The 22,598-nt window shown below is 43.2% G+C and overlaps 3 protein-coding genes across 3 annotated transcripts; 1 reads left to right on the forward strand and 2 right to left on the reverse strand.

Moving 5' to 3' along the window:
- Positions 1-84: 84 nt before the first annotated feature.
- LOC106382449 (CBL-interacting serine/threonine-protein kinase 20-like) lies at positions 85-942 on the reverse strand. Its single transcript, XM_048762365.1, has one exon. It carries the CDS (start codon positions 790-792, stop codon positions 292-294), a length of 501 nt encoding a protein of 166 aa, XP_048618322.1. The 5' UTR covers positions 793-942; the 3' UTR covers positions 85-291.
- On the reverse strand, positions 875-2,770 carry LOC125590561 (CBL-interacting serine/threonine-protein kinase 20-like). Its single transcript, XM_048764169.1, has 4 exons — positions 2,632-2,770; positions 1,410-1,573; positions 951-1,184; positions 875-883 (listed from the first exon to the last, which is right to left on the reverse strand). The coding sequence occupies exons 1-4, from the start codon at positions 2,768-2,770 to the stop codon at positions 875-877; spliced, it is 546 nt and encodes a 181-aa protein (XP_048620126.1).
- A 13,403-nt stretch (positions 2,771-16,173) lies between these two features.
- On the forward strand, positions 16,174-17,058 carry LOC106378841. The gene has a single exon (XM_013818904.1). The coding sequence runs from the start codon at positions 16,174-16,176 to the stop codon at positions 17,056-17,058; it is 885 nt and encodes a 294-aa protein (XP_013674358.1).
- The last annotated feature ends 5,540 nt before the right edge of the window (positions 17,059-22,598 follow it).

Consider the following 22,598-nt stretch of genomic DNA (forward strand, 5'->3'; position numbering starts at 1 on the left):
TAAACATGGACTTGAAGGGCTTAATCGTGATCAAATCTAGCGTGATCAAGTTCATTATTTTGCGATCAAAATCTCCTTGAACCAAAAAATCTATGATGTCTTCTGTTACTATCCTTTATTTTTATTTTTTTATGTCAATGTTGAACGCACGAAAATCTAGATATGATTGCATCATTCATTATCGTAAGTCTCAGATTTCACACACAATGAATAAAAGAAGGCAAACAAAATTAAAGAAAAACAAATAGGGAAGACATATGTTATCACATTAAACAATCTTTCTCCTTGTTGCTAGTTTCCTTGCCATTTCCAAACAATATCTTTCGAGGAAGGCTTAAGCTCACGATCACAAAATTGTTTATACTCCATCGTATCACCTCCACTTTTCTTAAACTCAACCATATTAAAACTCTTTGTCACTTCAAATATCTCAACCTCAATCGCAACTTGTCCTTTTCGTCCTTCCCTTCTATCTTCCATCTTGATCACTCCTACATTGATCTTCTTCAAATCAAATCTCTCACTACTCGTAGCTATCTCTTCAAACTTCGACACTATCTCTTTCGCTTCTTTCTTTGTCGTAAACATTGATCCCGATCGCTCTTCTTTCTCAAACAACCCCGAAAGATCAAACCCTTGAGCCAGTGAAGAGATTAGGTCAAATGCAGTGTAACACATCGGCTGCACAGCAAAAGCTGCATGCACGTCGCTCATTAGAGATTCTATCATACTATCAGGCGATTTAGGCTCTTCAATCTTCTTGAAGCCCTTTTGAAACCAAGAGTTCTCCATGATTTTGTCAATCTTGATTCTTGAATTAGGGTTAGGATCCAAAATCCTAGATAATAGCTTCTTGACCTCAGGAGGAAACCAGTTAGGACATCTAAACCAGGAGGAAACGGAAGAAAACCAGCTAACAATACGTACAACACAACTCCACAAGACCAAACATCAGCTTTAGCACCATCATAACCTTTCTTGGAGATCACTTCAGGCGCCACGTAAGCAGGTGTTCCACATGTCGTGTGTAGCAAGCCATCTTGTTTCTTAGACTCTCTCAACGCGCTAAGACCAAAATCAGATATTTTCAAATCACTATTTTCGTCTAGAAGTAGATTCTCTGGTTTGAGATCACGGTGGTAAACACTGCGGCTATGGCAATAATCGATTGCACCGATCAATTGCTGGAATTATTTTCGAGCAACGTCTTCTTTCAGCTTTCCCTTACATACTTTGTCAAAAAAGCTCACCGCCTTTAACATATTCCATCACGAAATAGATCTTTGTTTTGCCGCCATGACTTCGTGGAGAAAGACGACGTTTGGGTGATGGACGAGACGCATTACTGAGATTTCTCGTTTGGTTTGGTCGATTAGTCCGACTTTTGCGATTTTCTTCTTGTCGATTACCTTGATAGCTACGTTTTCTCCTGTTTTTAGGTTACGTGCGTGGTAAACTTTTGCGAACGTGCCTTGACCTAGGAGACGACCTGATTTGTACCTTTGCATCAACACAATGCCGTTTTTATCCATTGATTTGAGTCGTTTAACGGGTTTCTTGAAGAACAAGCGAACTTGATAAATTAAACAGAGTATGAGCTATTGAATAACTTCGTTTTGGAATGCTTGTTCCATGGTTTAGAAGAGAGAGAGAGAGAGTTTAGATTCTTGGAATGTTCATGAGAGAGGGTGAAAATAACAAATTTTTATTGTTTTTTCCTTGCCTCTCAAATTCTGCACATATAAAATAGTAATTCTAGAAAACTACAAACAGAGAGAATCTAAGACCATCTCTATTGGTAACCCATAATGGGTTCTAATGATTAGTTTAATTGTAAATTTTGTACTTTATGAAGTTTAGAACCTCTTGTAAGGTAATTAAATTTGTAAAGGTCCAATGATAGAACCTTTTTGAAGTTCTTAAAAATTAATTTTTCTTTTTAATTTTAGAAATTGAATTATTATTGGATTTCATAAAATTTAAATAAATATGACATAAAAGCATATTAAAATAGAAATACAAATTTATAATTAGAAGAAGAAGAAACCATTTAGAAGATGTTAAGAAATCAATATGGTAAGAAAGAAGCACAATGTGGTCGAAAATTTGGTGAATGTGAAGAAAGCAATATGGTAAGAGAAACAAAATCTTTAAACTGCGGAAAAAAATAAGAGAGAAGCACAATGTGGTTGTTCTTAGCTTATAGTCATAGTTTTAACTTATAAAGAAAACATGGAAACACATCTAAGAATTGGCCATACATCTACGTATGAATAGACAACAAAAGAGAGACAAAAGAGTCTCACCATTTTGTTTGAATCTGTATCTCCAACACACAAATGCTGCAAGCACTAAGATTATAAACACGCAGAGGCTGATACCGCTAGCAACGATGATCTTGATTCGCTTGCTTCTAGCTGAGAGAGACACCAAAAACTAAACTGTAAACCATATTGCTAATACAATGTAAAAAAGAAAACAAGAATGTCTTTAAGACCTACGTAACTCAGAACGTACAATGTAAAGATACTTTAAGAATGTTTTGATATAACAGAAGCCACATCCAAGTCAACAACAACAGAATCATAACAACTAGCTAGTGTTTTAGCCATAACGAGTTCCTTAGCAAACCCTTCAGCGGTTCAGTCTGAGTACCAAAGAAGATAGAGACTCTACTCATCCCAGATCCCAAATCCACATCCTCGTCCTTAGCCACAAGCGACTTGGTGATCACCAAAGGCTTCAGCTCCTGGCTCTGATCCAACGTCATTTTCCTCCATACCAACACCACGAAAGTTAATAACATTGACTCTAAACAAGATCCTAACTTTCTCAACTGTTGCAAAACACCATTGACTTTCCAATGGTAGTCACTATGATATCTTAAAAGGAACTTACTTTTAGCAACTTTGCGTTTGAGAAAGGGCTTTTGCTTCATGTTCTTCTTCTCAACAGTCTAAAGATTCTTCTTGGCAAATTTTCTAGCTTTCTTCTCGAGCTTACCTTCTGAAAGCAAACTGTGCGATTACACGGGATATAACGATTCAGTTACAGAGAAGATAAATTCGAGTTCTGAATCTAAACTAAAGTTTCGGACTTTATACAATATACGATTAAGTTTTAACGCACATGACATCTTCTTCAGAAAGAGAGAGACAGACAGAGAGAGAGAAGGAAAGATTGTTGAGAGTGATAAGGCAGACCTCCTTCACGGTGGATTTCATGGACAGATTTGGAGGAGAACATAGCAGCCATCGCGGATCGACGAAGAGATTTCTCAGAAAAAAAAAACATCGAAGAGAGAGACGGATAAATTTTCCCCCTTTTTCCCCCTTTTTGTCTACCAATTCTTAAACTGCTATATTAAGCACCCTGTCACCGACTGATTTCTTCACAGCAATCGGGACATGCGGTCTTAGCAACTTTCACCCTTGTGGTTTACTAAGTCAGCCTTTAGCACAACTCGCTCAGCACTTAGAGACAGTATAAACCTTTTTAGAGAGAGAGTTTGTGGAAGTGTTTTTTTATTAAAACTTCGTGTCTTACAAGAGAGGGGTGATCCCCTTTATATACACTTTCTCCTCCTTAACGGACGGTTCAGATCGAAACGATCTAACGGTTGTGAGGTTCCTTCTCAAAGGTTCTACAAAGCTCCACACTTTTCTACACTTCTCCCTACCTAAGATATTTTACAAAAGACTTAAAGCTTAAGAAAATACTTAGTGGAGTGGGCTTGATTCACCTCTGGCCCGACCCGATCTTTGGTTGTCTTCATGGACGTTTTGGGTGAAAACGGGCCGTGACATCCTCCCCCACCTAAGCCGGCGACGCCCTCGTCGCCGTGTATGCCTTCAGTATGTCCCGGAATTGCCACAAGTCCTCTTCTGATTCCCATGTTGCTTCTGCCTCTGGCAGTCCCTTCCACTTGATGAGAAAATGGGTCTGTCTCGGGACTCCCCGCTTCCTTACTTCTTTGGACGCCAAAACCTCTTCGATCTCTTTGTCATAAAACTTAGTCACCACGGGTGGTGCTCGAGTCGAAACTCCTCGGGTTTGGTCGTCCTCATCAGCATGGTACGGTTTCAGCATGCTAACATGAAAGACCTGATGGATCTTAAGTGTATCCGGTAGGTTGATTCGGTAGGAAACCTTTCCCACCTTCCCAACTATCTCGAACGGTCCTTCATACTTCCGGATCAAGCCCTTGTGCAGGCTCCGGAATACCTTGAACTGTTGTGGAAGTAATTTCACAAGTACAAGGTCGCCCACTGAGTACTCCGAAGGCCGTCTCTTCTCGTCTGCCCATTTCTTCATCCGTTTTCGGGATTTCTCCAAACATGCTCGGGCAAGGTCAGCATGTTCTTCCCACTGCTTAGCCATTATGAACGCTCCGGGGCTCTTCCCTTCAATCCTTGGTGTGGCCAAGGTGTGCGGAGTCAATGGCTGTTGCCCCGTTGCAAGCTCAAACGGACTCCGTCCCGTCGCCTCGCTGCGTTGAAGATTGTATGAGAACTGGGCTATGTCCAGCAACTTCGCCCAGTCTCATTGGTTGGCACTTACAAAGTGACGGAGATAAATTTCAAGCAAGGCATTCACCCTTTCGGTCTGTCCATCAGATTGTGGATGAAAGCTAGTTGAGAAGCTTAGTTCCGTCCCAAGAATTTTGAACAGCTCTGTCCATAAACGCCCAGTGAACCGGGGATCCCGGTCACTTACAATGTTCCGAGGCAGTCCCCAAAGTTTTACCACGTTCTTGAAGAACGCCCTTGCTGCCTCTTCCGCAGTGCAGTCCCGATCACAAGCCACAAACGTCCCATATTTAGAGAATCGATCCACAATCACCAGGATGGATCCAAACCCTTCGGACTTAGGTAACACACTGATGAAATCAAGCGAGACCGAGTCCCATGGTCGCTTCGGGATTGGTAGTGGCTGTAACAATCCAGCAGACTGCTTGTTTTCCGACTTGTCTTGTTGGCAGACTAGACAAGTTTTTACATAAAGCTCCACGGTATCCCTCATCCGTGGCCAATATTATCCAGCTTCGACAAGTGCCATCGTTCTTTTCTGACCCGGATGGCCCGGCCATCGCGTATCATGGCACTCTCGAATGATATCTCTTCGAAGACTTTCCCACTTAGGCACATAAAGCCTTCGACCTTTGGTGTAGAGTAACCCGTCTTCTACCCAAAATCGATGCACTTTCCCCTCGTTGGATAGCTTCACCATCTCCTTAGCGACTGGATCCCGTTCCAGCCCCTCTCGGATTCGAGCCATAATGGTCCCCTCGACTTGGCTCATTGCTGCCAACTCCGCCTTCCGACTTAGTGCGTCGGCCACCACATTCACCTTCCCTGGCTTGTACTCCAAAGTGTAATCGAACTCAGCAAGGAAGTCTTGCCATCTTGCTTGTTTCGGGGACAACTTCTTCTGGGTCTGGAAGTAACTCGTCGCCACGTTGTCCGTTTTGACCGAGAAATGCGCCCTAAGAAGGTAGTGTCTCCAAACTCGCAAGCAATGGGCTATTGCAGTCATCTCTTTCTCTTGAACCGTGTACCGCCGTTCAGTCTCGTTGAGCTTACGGCTTTCAAAGGCAATTGGATGTCCATTTTGCATCAGCACTCTCCCGATGGCAAAGTCGGAGGCATCCGTGTGTAACTCGAAAGGGAGACTGAAGTCAGGTAAGGCCAGGACGGGTTCCTGGCTTACCGCGGTCTTTAGTTCCTCGAAGGCCTCTTGGCACGGTCCGGACCAGTCCCATGTTTTCCCTTTCTTGAGAAGGTCCGTCAGTGGTGCTGCTTTCCTTGAGTATCCCTCGATGAACCGACGATAGTAGTTGACCAGACCAAGGAAAGATCGCAACTCCGTTACCTTGGTCGGGGCCTCCCACTCCCTAATTGCTTTAACCTTCGGTTCATCCATCTTCAGCTTTCCATGGCCGATAACATGGCCAAGGAACTGAACTTCCTCGGTGGCAAAAGTACACTTTTCTCGCTTCACAAACAACTCATTCTCGCGGAGAACACGGAATACGGTCCGCAAGTGCTCCACATGCTCCTCCATCGAGTTGCTGTAGATAACGATATCATCCAAGTATGCCACCACGAACCGATCCAAGTAGGGCTGTAGGATCTGGTTCATCAGGGTGCAAAACGTGGCTGGGGCGTTCGTAAGACCGAATGGCATTACCAGCCACTCGAACGACCCATACCGCGTTATGCACGCAGTCTTCGGCTCATCCCCTTCCGCTATCCTGACTTGATAGTAACCCTTCTGCAAGTCCATCTTCGTATAGACTTTCGCCCCACCAAGTCTATCGAATAGGTCAGCAATCAGCGGAATAGGATAACGGTTCTTGATCGTTACCTTGTTAAGGGCCCGGTAGTCCACGCACATCCTCAATGAGCCATCATGCTTCTTTTGGAACAAGACTGGGGCCCCATAAGGTGCCTTCGATGGCCTTAGCTTCCCCGTTGATAACAACTCATCGAGTTGTTTACATAACTCCTCCAGCTCGGATGGGGCCATTCTATAAGGCGCCATAGATGGTGGTTTGGCTCCAGGCTCCAACTCGATCTGGTGGTCCACCGCCCTCCTCGGTGGTAACTTCTCGGGAAACTTTGCCGGCATAACGTCCTTGTTCTCCTCAAGGACCGTTTTGATGATTTGAGGGATATCCTCCATGTTATTGGGCTCATCCTCCACCTTTATCATGGCCAAAAACGTGGGTTCACCCCTCTTCACCCCCTTGGTGAGTTGCATCGCCGATAGCTGCCTCATTCCATCGATGTTCTCTTCCAAGGCCGGAATCATGCACGGTGATCCCTTCTCGAGAATGCATACCGAGCTCAACGCAGGCATGGGTATGGCTGAGACTTGTCTCATGAAGTCCATACCCAAGACTACCTTGAAATCGTCCATGGGAATGACTGAGAAGTTCACCGGACCGCTCCAGCTTCCCAGCTTCATCCCGACCCCTCGGGCTATCCCATCGACGGGTTGAGCCCTTGCGTTCACCGTCTTCATCCAACCATCTTTCTTGGACCACTTGACGCCAAGTCTCACAGCTTCATCTGTTGTCATGAAGTTGTGAGTGGCGCCCGTGTCCATCAACACTCGGGTTGGCTTATCGTTAATCCGAGCTTCCACATACATGAGCCCCTTGCTCGTCGGCTTCACTCCCGGGTTAGCCTTCAGGGCGTTGAGAAGTTGCAACGACCCCATCTTTCCTGGTTCCTCTCCTGGAGTCTCGGTGTCACGACTCTCCATGATAGCCGATAAAGACCCCATCTTCGGGCAGTCCTTCATTGCATGTGGCCCCTTGCACACAAAGCATCCTCCCTTCGGAACGAATGACTTTTTCCTTGCCTCGAAGTCTTCCCGACGAGCACCCTTCTAAAAACTCCTTGAGCTGGATGGTCGGGCGGTATCCCGTCTCGCTCCCCCACCTTTAGCCACGCCCTGCTCCTTCTTCTTCGAGGACTCGGGCGGACCAGAGGTACGGAAGTCAGTCAGCGACTCAGCCACCGCGATGGCTTCGTCCACCGTCTTGACTTCCCGACGCTGCAACTCTTGCTTGGCCCAAGATTGCAGTCCATCGGTGAAGTAGAACACAAGATCCTCCGCGGTCATGTTCGGAATCTGAAGCATGAGCGTTGTGAATTCCTTCACATAGTCCCGGATCGAGCCACGCTGTCGAAGTTCCCTCAACTTCTTGCGGGCCTCATATACAACGTTCTCTGGGTAGAACTGCCGCTTCAACTCTTTCTTGAAATCATCCCAAGTTTCGATCCGGCATGTTCCTTGCTTGATCTCGGAATGTTTCCTTCGCCACCATAGCATGGCTGTGTCCAACAGGTAAGACGTAGCGGCCTTCACCTTCGCATCTCAGCCACCAGGTTGAGATTGTCGAAGTATATCTCCATCTGCCAAAGGAAATTCTCGACCTCCTTGGCGTCCCGCACACCGTTGAACCGGTTTGGTTTCGGAATTCAACCTTACCAAACTGGGTTCCGCCAACGGCTTCAGCGTTTCACACTAGCCCTCTTGACCAGCGTGATGTCTTCCTCCATTGCAGTAAAGCGTGCCTTCATCCCCTCGATGTCATCACGCAAAGCCTGCATGGATCCCGTCACCAACTCCTCGAGTCGAATGAACCGAGAGTCCAAGTCGGCAGCATTTTGCTTGACCTCCTCAAGCCCACCGAACACAACACTCTCTAGCTCAGTGATGGTATGCTCGACCCTCTTGAGCTTCTCACCAATCTCGCCCACAGCCACCCCCAAAGCCTCACGAGAAACACTCTTTTCCCGCTGGGTGCCAGCACGTGTGGACGTAGCCTCCCGTCCGCGCTCTTCCACGCCGGACTGAGAACTCACCTCTTTTTGTTTGTCTCCATTAGCCATTTTCTTTACTCGGACAGAGTCTCCCCTTGTCTGGATCGTAAACCTGGCTCTGATACCAACTGTCACGGACTGATTTCTTCACAGCAATCAGGACGTGCGGCCTTAGCAACTTTCACCCTTGTGGTTTGCTAAGTCAGCCTTTCGGACAACTCGCTCAGCACTTAGAGAGAGTATGAACCTTTTTAGAGAGAGAGTTTGTGGAAGTGTTTTCTTATTAAAACTTCATGTCTTACAAGAGAGGGGTGATCCCCTTTATATACACTTTCTCCTCCTTAACGGACGGTTCAGATCGAAACGATCTAACGGTTGTGAGGTTCCTTCTCAAAGGTTCTACAAAGCTCCACACTTTTCTACACTTCTCCCTACCTAAGATATTTTACAAAAGACTTAAAGATTAAGAAAATACTTAGTGGAGTGGGCTTGATTCACCTCTGGCCCGACCCGATCTTTGGTTGTCTTCATGGACGTTTTGGGTGAAAACGGGCCGTGACAACCCGTTCTCTTCTTTTATCTTTTTTTTTACCTCTTTTAATAATCTACGATAGCGGTGTTTTAAGATTCTTGTGGTTATGGTGATCTTTGGAGAGAATCTCCTAAAAGCACCTCTAATGGAAGTTCTAGTGTTGGGATCCGAAAAGTACATATGTATTTATATATTATGTACATACATATATAATATGTATTTTTATATATATACATATATATTTTAAATTTTAGGATCCAACACAAGAACCCTCATTGAGAATGCTCTAAATAGGTATATGATATATGGTGTTTTTAATACCATTATATGTGTTCTTTGAGTTAATTCTCAATCCTAATTCGTGTTTATTTGATATCATTCTAGATTTGGAGCAGGTGAAAGAGTAAAGAAGAGAGTGCAATGAAGGAAGAAGTCATTTTGGAATATCTAACGCAGAACAGCCAGTCGGATCAATCCAAAGGTTGTTCCCAAAGAGAACAAGCGACTGACTGTTCCTGACTATTAAGGAAACCTCCAAGATTTCAGGGGTTTACCCACTATTTTCTCTCATTTCTCTTTACCACTGGCGCCTCCATATAAAAAGCATATGCTATCATTTCTAATTTCTTACGCTAGTTTTACAAGAGACCTAGAACTATTTTGGATTTGGAAACTTGTAAGGGAGAAGGCTTCATCTCTCATTTTCACGAGAAGTTCATCCTGAACCCTTGTCTTTCTACTTTATTTTATATGCAGTATTATTCAGAAATCATGTCTATGTCATCTTGCTTTATGATTGAGTAGTCGGCTAAGCTTGCTTAGGGTTTTAGGGTGTCAATCGCATGAGCTAAACTCAAATAAGTGATTTTAACTGTTCTTCATTCATATTGTTCTGCTTGCATTGAATTGATCACTTAATGTTCGATCTCTAGTTTAATCACTTAGCTAACCACTTAGGAGATAAATTGACATATATTGAATGAGCTTCATATCCCTAATCAGCGAGAGTAGATATTAGGGTATTAAGTGAACTAATCGGACCTGATCTCTAAGGCTTGCTATCTCGTCTTGTTCCAAGTGAGAGCTTAGGACTCAAGACCGATCAGCAAAGGGAACAAGTCCACGATAGTGGATTGTTCTAGCCGAGTGATCCGAGTTCTAGACTGCACCTCATTGCACTTGAATAGTTGTTTGGTCCGCATTGACACCCGATGAACAACCCTAAGCCGGCTTTCATTTAAATCGAATTTGAATCTCTAGGTATTCTAGTTACTTGCGTCACCATTGATTTTAAAACTCCACTTGTTTCCCAACTTAATATTGAACTCATAAGAGTAAAAAGTAAACTGTGCTCTGGATTGAATCTCAAAATATTACAATTACCACCGTTAACCTGACAGTAGCAAAGATTCATTTTTAGTTTATCAAGTTTTGGCGTCGTTGCAGGGGACCAGACTTTTACCTTTATTTTTTCGGTTTAATATTTAGTCTGAGATATCTAACTTGCTTTTAATTCTTTGTTGGAACAAATGATCCAAGTGCATGACCAGTAGCCATACTCGGAGCAATGCACAAGGACCACTACATCAACTGACCAATGACGAACTCACAAGATTAGAAAGACAGAACCGTCAACAGCCGAGAACAACCGACACCAACATGGGTGATCACGACAATCAGGATGACCTCACTGCTGCATTGGTAATCATTTAACAACAAATGCAGACTCAGCAACAACAGATGTTGCAGATGCAGCAGACCATCCAAAATCAGCAACAAGCTGCTCAAGAAGCAGCTGAGAACGCCGCGCGAGAAGAGCGTGGTGCTCCTTTTGGGGAGCGGAACCTTCCGCGGAACTTCGCTACTAACCGCTCCCCCATCAACCCTCCTCCTTGCACTCAGCAAGACTATGAGATCAAACCTGCACTGATAAGTCTGGTACAGAAGAGCACGTTCAGCGGTCTCACTACTGACATCCTGATGGACCACATCAAAGCCTTTGATGTGCTTTGTCCTCTCATGAAACACTGAGTTTGTAGCAATGTGAATTGTCGCCTGATTGTCACAATGCATAGTCATTGGTGTTGCTTGCTCAATCTCCAAGTGCCTAAGAATCCCTTTGATCCATACCAACTCGTTGGTAAGCTTTAGCATAGCTCTATACTCAGCTTCAGCACTAGAGCATGATACAACCTTATGCTTCTTACTCTTCCAAGTAACCATGTTTCCTCCAATGAAAGTGCAGTAGCCTGTTGTAGACATTCTGTCTGCTCTATCACCTGCCCAATCAGCATCACAATAACCCACAACTTCAGTGCTTTTATTGCAGCCCATCCATATACCAAGCCCTTGAGTTCCATTCAGGTACATGAGAACCCTCTCCCCCATGCGCCAGTGATGCTCTTTTGGAGCTTGCATATGCTGGCTCACTTGATTCACAACAAAACAAATGTCTGGCCTAGTGATGGTCAAGTATATCAGCTTCCCCACAAGCTTCCTATACATCTTTGGATCATGGAACAACTTGCTGTCTTCAATCTCCCCCTCACGTGGAACCTTGTACCCATCCTCCATGGGCATCTTGGCTGTTCTTCCTCCATACACACCAGCATCCTTCAAGAGATCCAATGCATACTTCCTTTGAGAGATAAACAACCTTTCCTTGGATCTGCACAGTTCAATCCCAAGAAAGTATTTCATCTCTCCCAAATCCTTTATTTCAAATACTGATTTCAGAAACTCCTTGGTGGCTCGGATTCCTTCCTTATCACTGCTTGTTATGATGATGTCATCCACATACACAAGCAAAACAATGATGCCTGAGGGAGTATTGAGAGTAAAGATAGTGTGATCAAGCTCGGACTTCCTGAAGCATCTACCATTCAGTGTTGTTTTTAGCTTATTGTACCATGCTCTAGGTGATTGTTTCAATCCATAGATAGCTTTCTTCAGTTTAAGAACATTTCCTGGCTTCACCATTCCTTCAAGACCCGGAGGTGGTAGCATATAGACTTCATCTTCTAGCTCTCCTTGGAGGAAAGCATTCTTCACATCCATTTGCCAAAGATCCCACCCAAGGTTGGTTGCAACTGATAGTACAATCCTAATGGTATGGAGCTTTGCAACAGGTGCAAAAGTATCAATGTAATCCTCTCCATAGGTTTGTGTGAAGCCTCTTGCTACCAGCCTTGTCTTACGCCTATCAATCTTCCCATTAGGTAAATACTTGATGGTGAAGATCCACTTGCATGACACAACTCTCTTCCCCTTAGGCAACTCACTCTCATACCATGTATCATTTCTAATCATGGCATCAGCCTCATCATTGACTGAATCCCTCCACTCTTGAATCAGCATTGCTTCTTCATAGCTTCTTGGCACATAGCTTTCATCTAAGCTTACCATAAAGAAGCAGTGCTCTTCCGGAAACTCAGCAAAGGAGCACACATCTTGGGAAGGATGTTACACAGCCTGGGCATTGTATAACACTCTCGTGTTTACCCAGTTTCTCGTGTTTGCCCACTCGGAAGCATCCCTCCTTACCCGTGTGCTTCATCGCAAAGGAACTTCTACTTGTTCCTCAATAGCTTCCTCTTGTATCTGGATTTCTTCTCCAGCTTCCTGACCTTCATTCTGAACTTTTCTTACTAATTCATCTCCACTTTGGACAGGAGAATCTGAGCCTTGATCTTCTAGACCTCCCAGCTTCTTCTGAGCCTTGATCTTTTAACCCTTCAGCTTCAGATTCACTTTCCCCCTCATGTTCAAAGTGGGATGGTTCTTCAGCGGCCACTTGTGTAGGCTCTTCACGCCTGCTCTGATCCTGGGACACACCAATACCGAGTTCTTCTAGTATGTTTCTCAAACTAGCAGCTCTATCTGATGGTTGAGAAAGTTCTTCAAGCTCCTTCCAATTCTTCTCTTCATAATACCCTTTATCTTCAATGAAATTCACATCCGTAGACACCAAGACTCTTTTAGCAGTGGGATCAAAGCACTTGTATCCCTTTTGAGATGCGGAATATCCAATAAGCATACCCTTGGTGCTCTTTGCTTCAAGTTTGTTTCTCATCTCTCCTGGCACCAGTACATAGCACACACACCCAAATGTCGTCAAGTGATCCAGAACTGGTCGACTCTTGTTGAGTACCTCAAATAGAGACTGATCCTCTAGAATTCTGGTTGGTATCCTGTTGATCAGATATCAAGCAGTCATCACAGCATCACTCCAAAATCTCTTAGGGACACTCTTGTGGAACATCATTGAACGGGCCACTTCCATGAGGTGTCTGTTCTTCCTTTCAGTAACTCCATTCTGTTGTGGAGTGTAAGGACAACTAGTCTGATGTAGAATCCCATGTTGAGCTAGGTGATCTTTGAATGTGTGGCCTATGTATTCCCCCACCATTATCTGACCTGAAAATCTTAATCTTGGCATGATAATGGTTAGTAACATAGCTTTGAAATTTTTTAAATGCATCAAGAACCCTATCTTTTGGGTTTAATGAGTGTTAACCAGGTGTATTTGGATTTTTCATCAATGAATGTGACATAATACTTATAATCATCCATAGATAAACACGGTGCAGTCCAAACATCAGAGTGAATCAAATCAAAGCAATTCTCATAAATAGTGGATGATCTTTGAAACACAGTCCTACAATGTTTGCCCAAAATACATGCCTCACAATCATTATTTTTAAACATGACACCTGGTAACATAATGCTTAAAGCCCTAACATGTGGATATCCAAGTCTAGTATGCCACAATGCATCTTTTCTTAAGGAAGAAACAGAACTAAATGAGAAGCAAGAACTAGAGATGGGACTAAGATCTTCAAGCATATAAAGGTCTCCTTCGGTTGCTTCTTGCCCAATCAACTTACTGCTCTTAATATCCTGAAACTTAACATCATCAGGACTAAAAAATAACATTGCATTGAAGGTCAGTGGTGCATCTTTTGACAGATAAAAGATTAGAAGTAAACTAAGGCATGAAAAATACTTTAGAGTCCTTATCAAACAGTTTTAGTTTACCAATTCCTCTAATAGGAATTCTATCTCCATTAGCAATCATAACATGTCCATGAGCCGGTTCTATGTCTTTAATCAGGTTATTATCACTAATCATATGATGAGATGCACCAGAATCAATGATCAAAGGTTTATGCACGTTTCTAGTAATCTCAGTCCTTGATGGTTCATTTTGTTTTATCAGGTTTCATAGTAATCCTAACATCTTACTAGTTATACTCGGCTCACTAGTAGCAGTGTAAGCGCTTTTAAACATGTATAGTAACTTATCAGTATAACTAGGATTACTAGCAGTAGTGTAAGAGCTTTAAAAAATTTCTAGTAACTTATCAGTAGTACTAGGCAATGTATGAGTAGCATATGAGTGTCCAAGGGTGTTTCCGAGAGTGTTACCAGACTCCTTAAGAGCTTTGAAGAAGGCTTCAAGGTCAGCTCTTTTGAATACCTCATGATCCATACCCTTTCCAATTAGTTGATGAGATGCCAATGCTCTACCTTCACTTTCACCCACCTTAGCGTCTGAGCTAGCTCCGGATGAACCAGCACCATTTGCTTCAGCAGAAAGATGAGCCTTTGCTTCCCTATCCCTGTTGGACCCACGTGGCCTGAGGTGAGGATGTAAGATCCAACACTCACTCTTCTTGTGACCGGTCCTCTTGCAATGCTCACAGCTTCCCGCATACTTTTCATACTTCCTTCCTGAGCTTCTGTATGCAGTCTTTTTTGCTTGCATTCCTTCAGCTTGATGAGCCATAGTGAGCTCACCCTTGCCTCCAAACAGGCCAAGTGATCCCTCCTCCTTCTGAAGTTGCGCGCATACTTCCTCCATGGATGGTAGGTTAGGCGATCTCAAGATGTGTTTGATGACATCCTTGTAGCAAGGATCCAATGTCATCAACAACCCAAACACTTGATCTTGTTCTCTTCTTTCCATAAGAGCTGCTTGATCTGTGGTCTTAGGTATTAGACTTTCAAGTTCAGACCATAATGATCCAAACTTTCCCATGTGTTTGGTGAGCTCTCATCCATCTTGCTTCATGGAGTTAATGGCTCTCTTCAGCTCAAACACACGACTGATGTTGGAGACATTTCCAAACGTCTTTAAGAGGGTCTGCCACAAGTGTTTGAGAGTCTCACAGTAGCTGTACGCTTTAAGAAGAGGGAGGGACATCAAGAGATCCTTGCAGCACGGAGAGCACCATCAAGTCTTCTTGCACCCATTTCTTTGCTTCAGCTTTGGTGAGAGTCTTTTCCTCTTCACCTTCTTCAGTTTCGTTGGCCACTAGCTTCGGACCATCATCAGTGATGTGGCTCCACAACCTTAGCCTTCCAATAGCAGTCTTCACCAATCGAGACCACAAGAGGTAGTTTGAACCACCTTTCAATGCAACCACGACAGTAACTAGCTTGTTGAAGTTGTTTCCCTCCATCTTCTCTTGCTTGAACCAGAAATGACCAGAAAGCTTCAAACTTGCAACTCAGCTGAAGAACACACAGTACCAGACTTCAAGAACACACGAACTCAAAGCACAACACCACATGACTCAACTTTATCACACAGCTTCACGAAACACTCAAGAACACAAGAGCAAGAACACAAGAATACAAGAGCTAGAGAAAGAAAGAAATGGAACGAGGTTTCTCAATACCAAAGCTAACCTGGCTCTGATACCATATAATTTTAGAGAATAGAGTAGGTATTGAGAGATTAAAGGAAGATTAGAGAAGATAATGAGAGATTTGTAGAGAGGTTAGGTAGTAATCATGTTTAAAAGTATTTAAGAATCATCATGAACAAGAGAGAGAGTCTAGAGAGATAATCCTAAAACTTCTTAATTATTAATCTGATCAGAGTTTACAATATATATGAGGAGGTAATACTAGGATGAGAGTTTCATAAAGATGCACTATTACAAGATATAAGGTTTGCTTTAATTCAAACCATCCAATGAGCTTCTTCCTTGTGCATAAAACTCCTTTTGCTTTATCCAGCTCTTCTCCAGCCTGTCACACATGCCTCCTCTTCCCTTGCAACTGTCTAATGCCTTAGCAAAGGGAATAGGGCTTCTCTTCTTCATCCAAAGTTACCCGGATAACTAGTATAACTAGTATACTAGGATAACTAGGGTAACTTTGGTTTAACCATTGGCAGTTACTCGGGTAACTAGTATTACTACGCCATATACGGCCTCTTCATCATACTCAGCTCCTCATATCTTTCTCTTCCCATATATTGATCTCATCTCAACACTAACCGTCCGACTCCCCTTGATGGATGCGATCCAGATGATGCCCTCCATGCGCAACTTTATGAAGGGATTGATCTCAGGAAAAATATCAGAGGAGAGCGAATTCATGACTGTCTCTAAAGAGTGCAGCGCCGTGCTTCAGAACAAGCAGATAAAGAAGCGAGGAGACCCTGGCAAGTTCGTCCTCTCTATCCACATTGGGAAGACAGTTTTCTCATGCTCCTTGGTTGATCTGGGATCCAGCGTAAACCTCATGCCCTACTCTGTAGCACGACGTCTGGGATACATGCATTTCAAACCAACTAAGATGTCCTTGGTGTTCGCGGATAGATCAGTTAAGTCCCCGGTTGGTATTATAGAGGATTTCCAAGTAAAAGTCGGGAACACCTCTGTTCCAGCAGACTTCGTAGTTCTAGAGCTGGAAGAGGAATCCAACGATCCTCTCATCTTAGGAAGACCGTTCCTATGTACTATTGGAGCCATCATTGATGTGCGGCAAGGGAAGATTGATCTCAATCTGGGGGACATAGTCATGCAGTTCGAGATGGATGAGCTGCTGAAGAAGCCGATGCTGGATGGACAAACCTTCGCGGTGGATGAAGGGATTGATCCGCTGCAACCTCGCGACGGGATGATCGAGGAGATTCTTACAGAAGATCCACTTGAGCTTGCACTAGTAAGAGCTGAGGCCGAGCAGAGTGTCGAGAACATTGACGTAGACGAGTATGCTAAGATGCTTAACTCCGCAAGGAGTATGGGAAGAATGGTGGCGAGTCTAAGTCTGGGGGAAGAAAGCAACAAGGACGAGAACCCTCCAACTGGAGCGACCCCTTTACTGAACTCGGCTGTTCCGCCGAACCTACCTGATGATCCCTGGAGCGAGTTGAAGGTCCCAAGGTTGAGCTAAAACCCCTTCCCAAGGGGCTCAGGTATGCTTTCTTAGGTCCGAATTCCACTTACCCAGTCATTGTGAAGGCTGAACTCAATAATGTGGAAACTGCATTGCTTTTGTGTGAGCTTAGGTAGTATCGTAAGGCATTAGGATATTCACTAGCTGACATACCTGACATCTCACCTGAGATCAAGCGAGTTTCCACTCTTTCAAACCTTTCTCCCTGTTCTTGAGGCTTGGCCATGTTCGAGGACAAACAAGGATCTAACTCTAGGTGAATTGATATATGGTGTTTTTAATACCATTATATGTGTTCTTTGAGTTAATTCTCAGTCCGAATTCGTGCTTATTTGATATCATTCCAGGTTTGGAGTAGGTGAAAGAGTAAAGAAGAGAGTGCCATGAAGGAAGAAGTCATTTTGGAATATCTAACGTAGAACATGCAGTCGGATCAATCCGAAGTTTGTTCCCAAAGAGAGCAAGCGACTGACTGTTCCCGACTATTAAGGAAACCTCCAAGAATTCAGGGGTTTGCCCTAGATTTTCTCTCCTTTCTCTTTACCACTGGCGCCTCCATATAAAAAGCCTATGCTATCATTTCTAATTTCTTACGCTAGTTTTACAAGAGACCTAGAACTATTTTGGATTTGGCAACTTGTAAGGGAGAATGCTTCATCTCTCATTTTCACGAGAAGATCATCCTGAACCCTTGTCTTTCTACTTTATTTTATATGCAGTATTATTCAGAAATCATGTCTGTGTCATTTTGCTTTATGATTGAGTAGTCGGCTAAGCTTGCTTAGGGTTTTAGGGTGTCAATCGCATGAGCTAAATGCAAATAAGTGATTTTAACTGTTCTTCATTCATATTGTTCTTACTGCTTGCATCGAATTGATGACTTAATGTTCGATCTCTAGTTTATTCACCTAGCTAACCGCTTAGGAGATAAATTGACATATATTGAATGAGCTTCATATCCCTAATCAGTGAGAGTAGATATTAGGATATTAAGTCAACTAATCGGACCTGATCTCTAAGGCTTGCTATCGCGTCTTGTTCCAAGTGAGAGCTTAGTACTCAAGACCGATCAGCAAAGGGAACAAGTCCACGATAGTGGATTGTTCTAGCCGAGTGATCCGAGTTCTAGACTGCACCTCATTGCACTTGAATAGTTGTTTAGTTCCGCATTGACACCCGATGAATGTTAGATATTTTGAAATAAGATAATAATTTAGAAAAATCTAAAACATGTTAGAGTTTGCTCCTTCACTTGTATAAATAGGGGTGCTTAGCACCATTTGTATCATCCAAGAATCAAGAAAAGCAATTGAGAGAAAACATTCAAGAAAGAGTTCTAAGAAAGTTTCTAAAAGAATCTTCAAACACAAGCCTTAGTAGAAAATCCCTTTCCCAAATACAAAATCTATCACAAATATAAACCGCCTACATTTCATCTTAACCTCTCAAAGAAAATATTATCCGCTATCTTTCCCAACAGCTGGTATCAGAGCAAGGTTACCGTTATCTTTGAAGAAGTAAAGATGGAGGCCACCGTTACCTTTGAAGGTGACATGTTCAAGCTCACGACGGACAACTTCTCTTATTGGAATCCGATGATGGAAGATCACCTTTATTGTAAGGATTTGCATGAGCCCATCATCATGAAGGATAAGCCGGAAGGAAAGGATGATAAAGCATGGGAGATTTTTAATAGAAAGGCGGTTGCCGTAATACGTAAGTATGTCGACCGATCTCTCTTTGAACATGTCTCTACCTACACAAATACTTTTGAATTATGGACAAAACTTGAATCCATGATTCAAAAGAAAACACCTCGAAACAAAGCTCTTCTTATTCGACGGTTGGTAAAGTTGGAGTACAAGGATGGCCAGAGCATGATGGAGTACTTGAACACTTTCAAGGGGATCGTAAATCAGCTTAACAAAGTTGATATGATGGTTGAATACGAAATACAAGCCCTTTTACTCCTTAGTTCACTACCGGAGAGTTGGGACACACTAGTTGTCACTCTAAGCAATTCAGGACCGGAGGGAAAGCTCACCATGGACACCGTCACTGATAGCCTTCTAAACGAAGAAGTTCGCAGGAAGGAGCGAGGTTCGAATTCTTATTCAGAAGCTAACATTGTTGATAGATGAGGTAGAGAAGAGACTCGTGGTCACAACATAAGCAGAGGACGAGACCAATCTCGAAGAAGATCTAAGTCACGTCCGAGAGTCACCTGCTATTACTGTGGCAAGCCGGGTCACATGAAGTCGGAATGTTGGTTTTTCAAGAAAGACAAACAAGCCGGTAATATCAAACCAGACCGGCTCAATCCTACAAAGAAGCATGAAGACAAGACTACCACCATTGTGGAAGACCAGAGCGAAGAGTTATACCTCGTTGGAGAAAGTAATCTTAGCTCTGATGATAGCTCATGGATAGTTGATTCTGGTGCGTCTTTTCATGTCACCCCTCATGGAAGCTTTTTCACAACCTACCAAAATGGTGACTTTGGTAATGTTCAAATGGGAAATCAAGGAAGAAGCAAGATTGTTGGAAAGGGGGATGTTATTCTTACATCAAACACTGGATGTAAGATAGTTCTCAAGGATGTGAGACATGTTCCCGACATGCGTCTCAATCTCATATCAACCGGAAAGCTCGATGATGCCGGCTTGGACAGTCATTTTGGTGGTGGCAAATGGAAGTTAACCAAAGGAAGTTTGATCATGGCTCGAGAAAGAAAAGAAGGCTCATTATACGTGACTCAAGCCAAGCTTTGCAAGGAAGAAGTAAATGTCACAAGTGATGACATCGATATATGGCACCGAAGACTCGGGCATATGAGTGAGAAAGGTTTAAATATATTTTCTCGCAAGAAACTTCTTCCTGATATGAAAGGTATTTCTCTCTCATCATGTCATGATTGCTTAGCCGGAAAATAACATAGGGTCGCTTTCCGAATATCATCTACGCCTATGAGAAGAAAGCATATTCTTGATCTTGTGCATACTGACGTATGCCCCATGTCCGAGAAATCCAATGGAGGGGCATCATATTTCATCACCTTTATTGATGACCATTCAAGGAAGGTATATGTATACCTTTTGAAGTCAAAAATCAAGTTCTTGATGCTTTCAAGGAATTTGTAGCCCAAGCAGAGTGAAGTACGGGTCAAAAACTCAAGTGTGTTCGATCTGACAATGGTGGAGAGTATCGAGGTCCCTTTGAAGCGTTTTGCAAAGCTCATGGAATCAGAATGGAGAAGACACCACCAAAGACGCAACAATTGAACGGGCTAGCAGAAAGAATGAATCGAACGATCATAGAAAGAGTTCGGTGCATGCTCTCTCACGCTAAACTACCCAAGCCATTTTGGGGAGAAGCCATAAAGACTGCAGTGGACGTCATAAATCTTACACCATCAGTTCCTTTGGAAGGCGATGTCCCGGAGGAAGTTTGGTCGGGTAAGAAGGTCTCTTACAACCATTTGAAGGTGTTCGGTTGCAGAGCGTTTGTCCATATACCTAAGGATGAACGAGCCAAGCTAGACTCCAAGACTAAAGAGTGCATCTATCTTGGGTCACCGAGAGATGATTTCGGCTATCGGCTTTGGGATCCGGTTAACAGAAAAATTATCCGGAGCAGAAATGTTGTTTTCTTCGAAGATCAAACAATAGAAGACATCAACAAAATCAAAGAAACCAAAGCTAAGGGTTGTAAGAAATGAAGATTCTCATAAGCCTCAAGATCATGAACAAGTGATTGGAGATGATGGCAAAGGGGATCCTATCATGGATCCGAATGGTGATGAAGGTGAAGAAGAAGTTCAAGTGGAGCCAGAGGAAGAACATGAGCTAAGAAGGTCTGGAAGAGAGACAAGATCATCTGTAAGATATTATCGAGATGAGTACGTTAATCTTACAGATGAGGGGGAACCTAAAAGCTATGAGGAGGCCATAGGAGACACTCATAGAGATGAGTGGGTTGAAGCTATGCAAGATGAAATGTAATCCTTGCAGGATAATCACACTTATGAGCTGATGAAGCTACTAAAAGAAAAGAGAGCCTTGAAGAACAAGTGGGTGTACAGGTTGAAGTATGAAGAGAGAAGCTCAAATCCAAGATAGAAAGCTCGATTGGTTGTGAAAGGATTCAACCAGAAAAAAGACATAGATTTTGAAGAAATATTCTCTCCAGTCGTGAAGATGTCCTCTATCCGAGTGGTTCTTGGTCTAGCAGCGGTTCTAGACTTGGAGATTGAACAACTCAATGTCAAGACGGCCTTTCTACATGGTGAACTCGAGGAGGAGATCTATATGGAGAAACCTGAACGATTCAAGGTTTCAGGAAAAGAAGAATTGGTGTGCCGATTAAAGAAGAGTCTTTATGGCCTCAAGCAAGCCCCAAGACAATGGTACAAGAAGTTTGACTCCTTCATGGTGGATCATAACTTCAAGAAAACTAAGAATGATCATTGCGTTTTCATAAAGAGGTACGAAAGCGGCGACTTTCTCATATTATTGCTCTATGTTGACGATATGTTAATTGTGGGCCAAGATCGCAACAAGATAGCCGCATTGAAGAAATATTTGGGAAGGTGTTTTGCGATGAAAGATCTGGGGCAAGCGAGACAGATTCTTGGAATGAAGATCACTCGGGATAGACCAAAGAAGCTTTTATGGCTGTCCCAAGAACGATATGTTGAAAGGGTGTTGGAGAGATTCAACATGCACAAAGCAAAGCAGGTGAGCACTCCACTTGGTGGACATTTCAAACTAAGTTCGAAGCAAAGTCCAACAAGTAAGAAGGAAAAAGAGGAAATGAAGACTACCCCATATGCATCAGAAGTGGGTAGTCTCATGTATGCTATGGTGTGCACCAGACCCGACATTGCGTATGCCGTAGAAGTTGTGAGTCGCTTTCTCGCCAATCCAGGAAAAGAACATTGGAAAGCAGTTAAGTGGATCTTACGCTATCTACGAGGCACAACGAAGAAGTGTCTATGTTTTGGAAATGGAAAATTGGAGTTGAACGGTTACACCGATGCAGATTGGGCTGGTGATAAAGATTCAAGGAAATCGACATCAGGATTCGTGACTACCTTTGCAGGGGGAGCTGTTTCTTGGCAATCGAAGCTACAAAAGTGTGTTGCTTTATCCATCACGGAAGAGGAGTACATCGAAGCAACGAAAGCGTGTAAGGAGATGCTATGGATGAAGAACTTCTTGCTTGAGTTGGGAGTAAAGAAAGAAAAGTACAACATGCTATGTGACAACCAAAATGCTATTCACTTAGCAAAGAATCAAACGTTTCACTCTCGCTCAAAGCACATCGATATCCGACATCACTGGATCCGAAAAGTTCTGGAAGAGAAGCTCATACATCTCACAAAGGTACACACCGACGAAAATTGGTCAGACTTTATGACCAAGGTATTACCGATCAAGAAGTTTGAAGATTGCTGCAAAAGCACTGACATGACAACGGTTTCGGGCTAAGTTGAAAAAGGGGAGATTTGTTGGTTTTTTCATCTATTAGCCCAAAAC

Source organism: Brassica napus, chromosome C7 (assembly GCF_020379485.1).
Source record: "Brassica napus cultivar Da-Ae chromosome C7, Da-Ae, whole genome shotgun sequence".
Taxonomy (NCBI): domain Eukaryota; kingdom Viridiplantae; phylum Streptophyta; class Magnoliopsida; order Brassicales; family Brassicaceae; genus Brassica; species Brassica napus.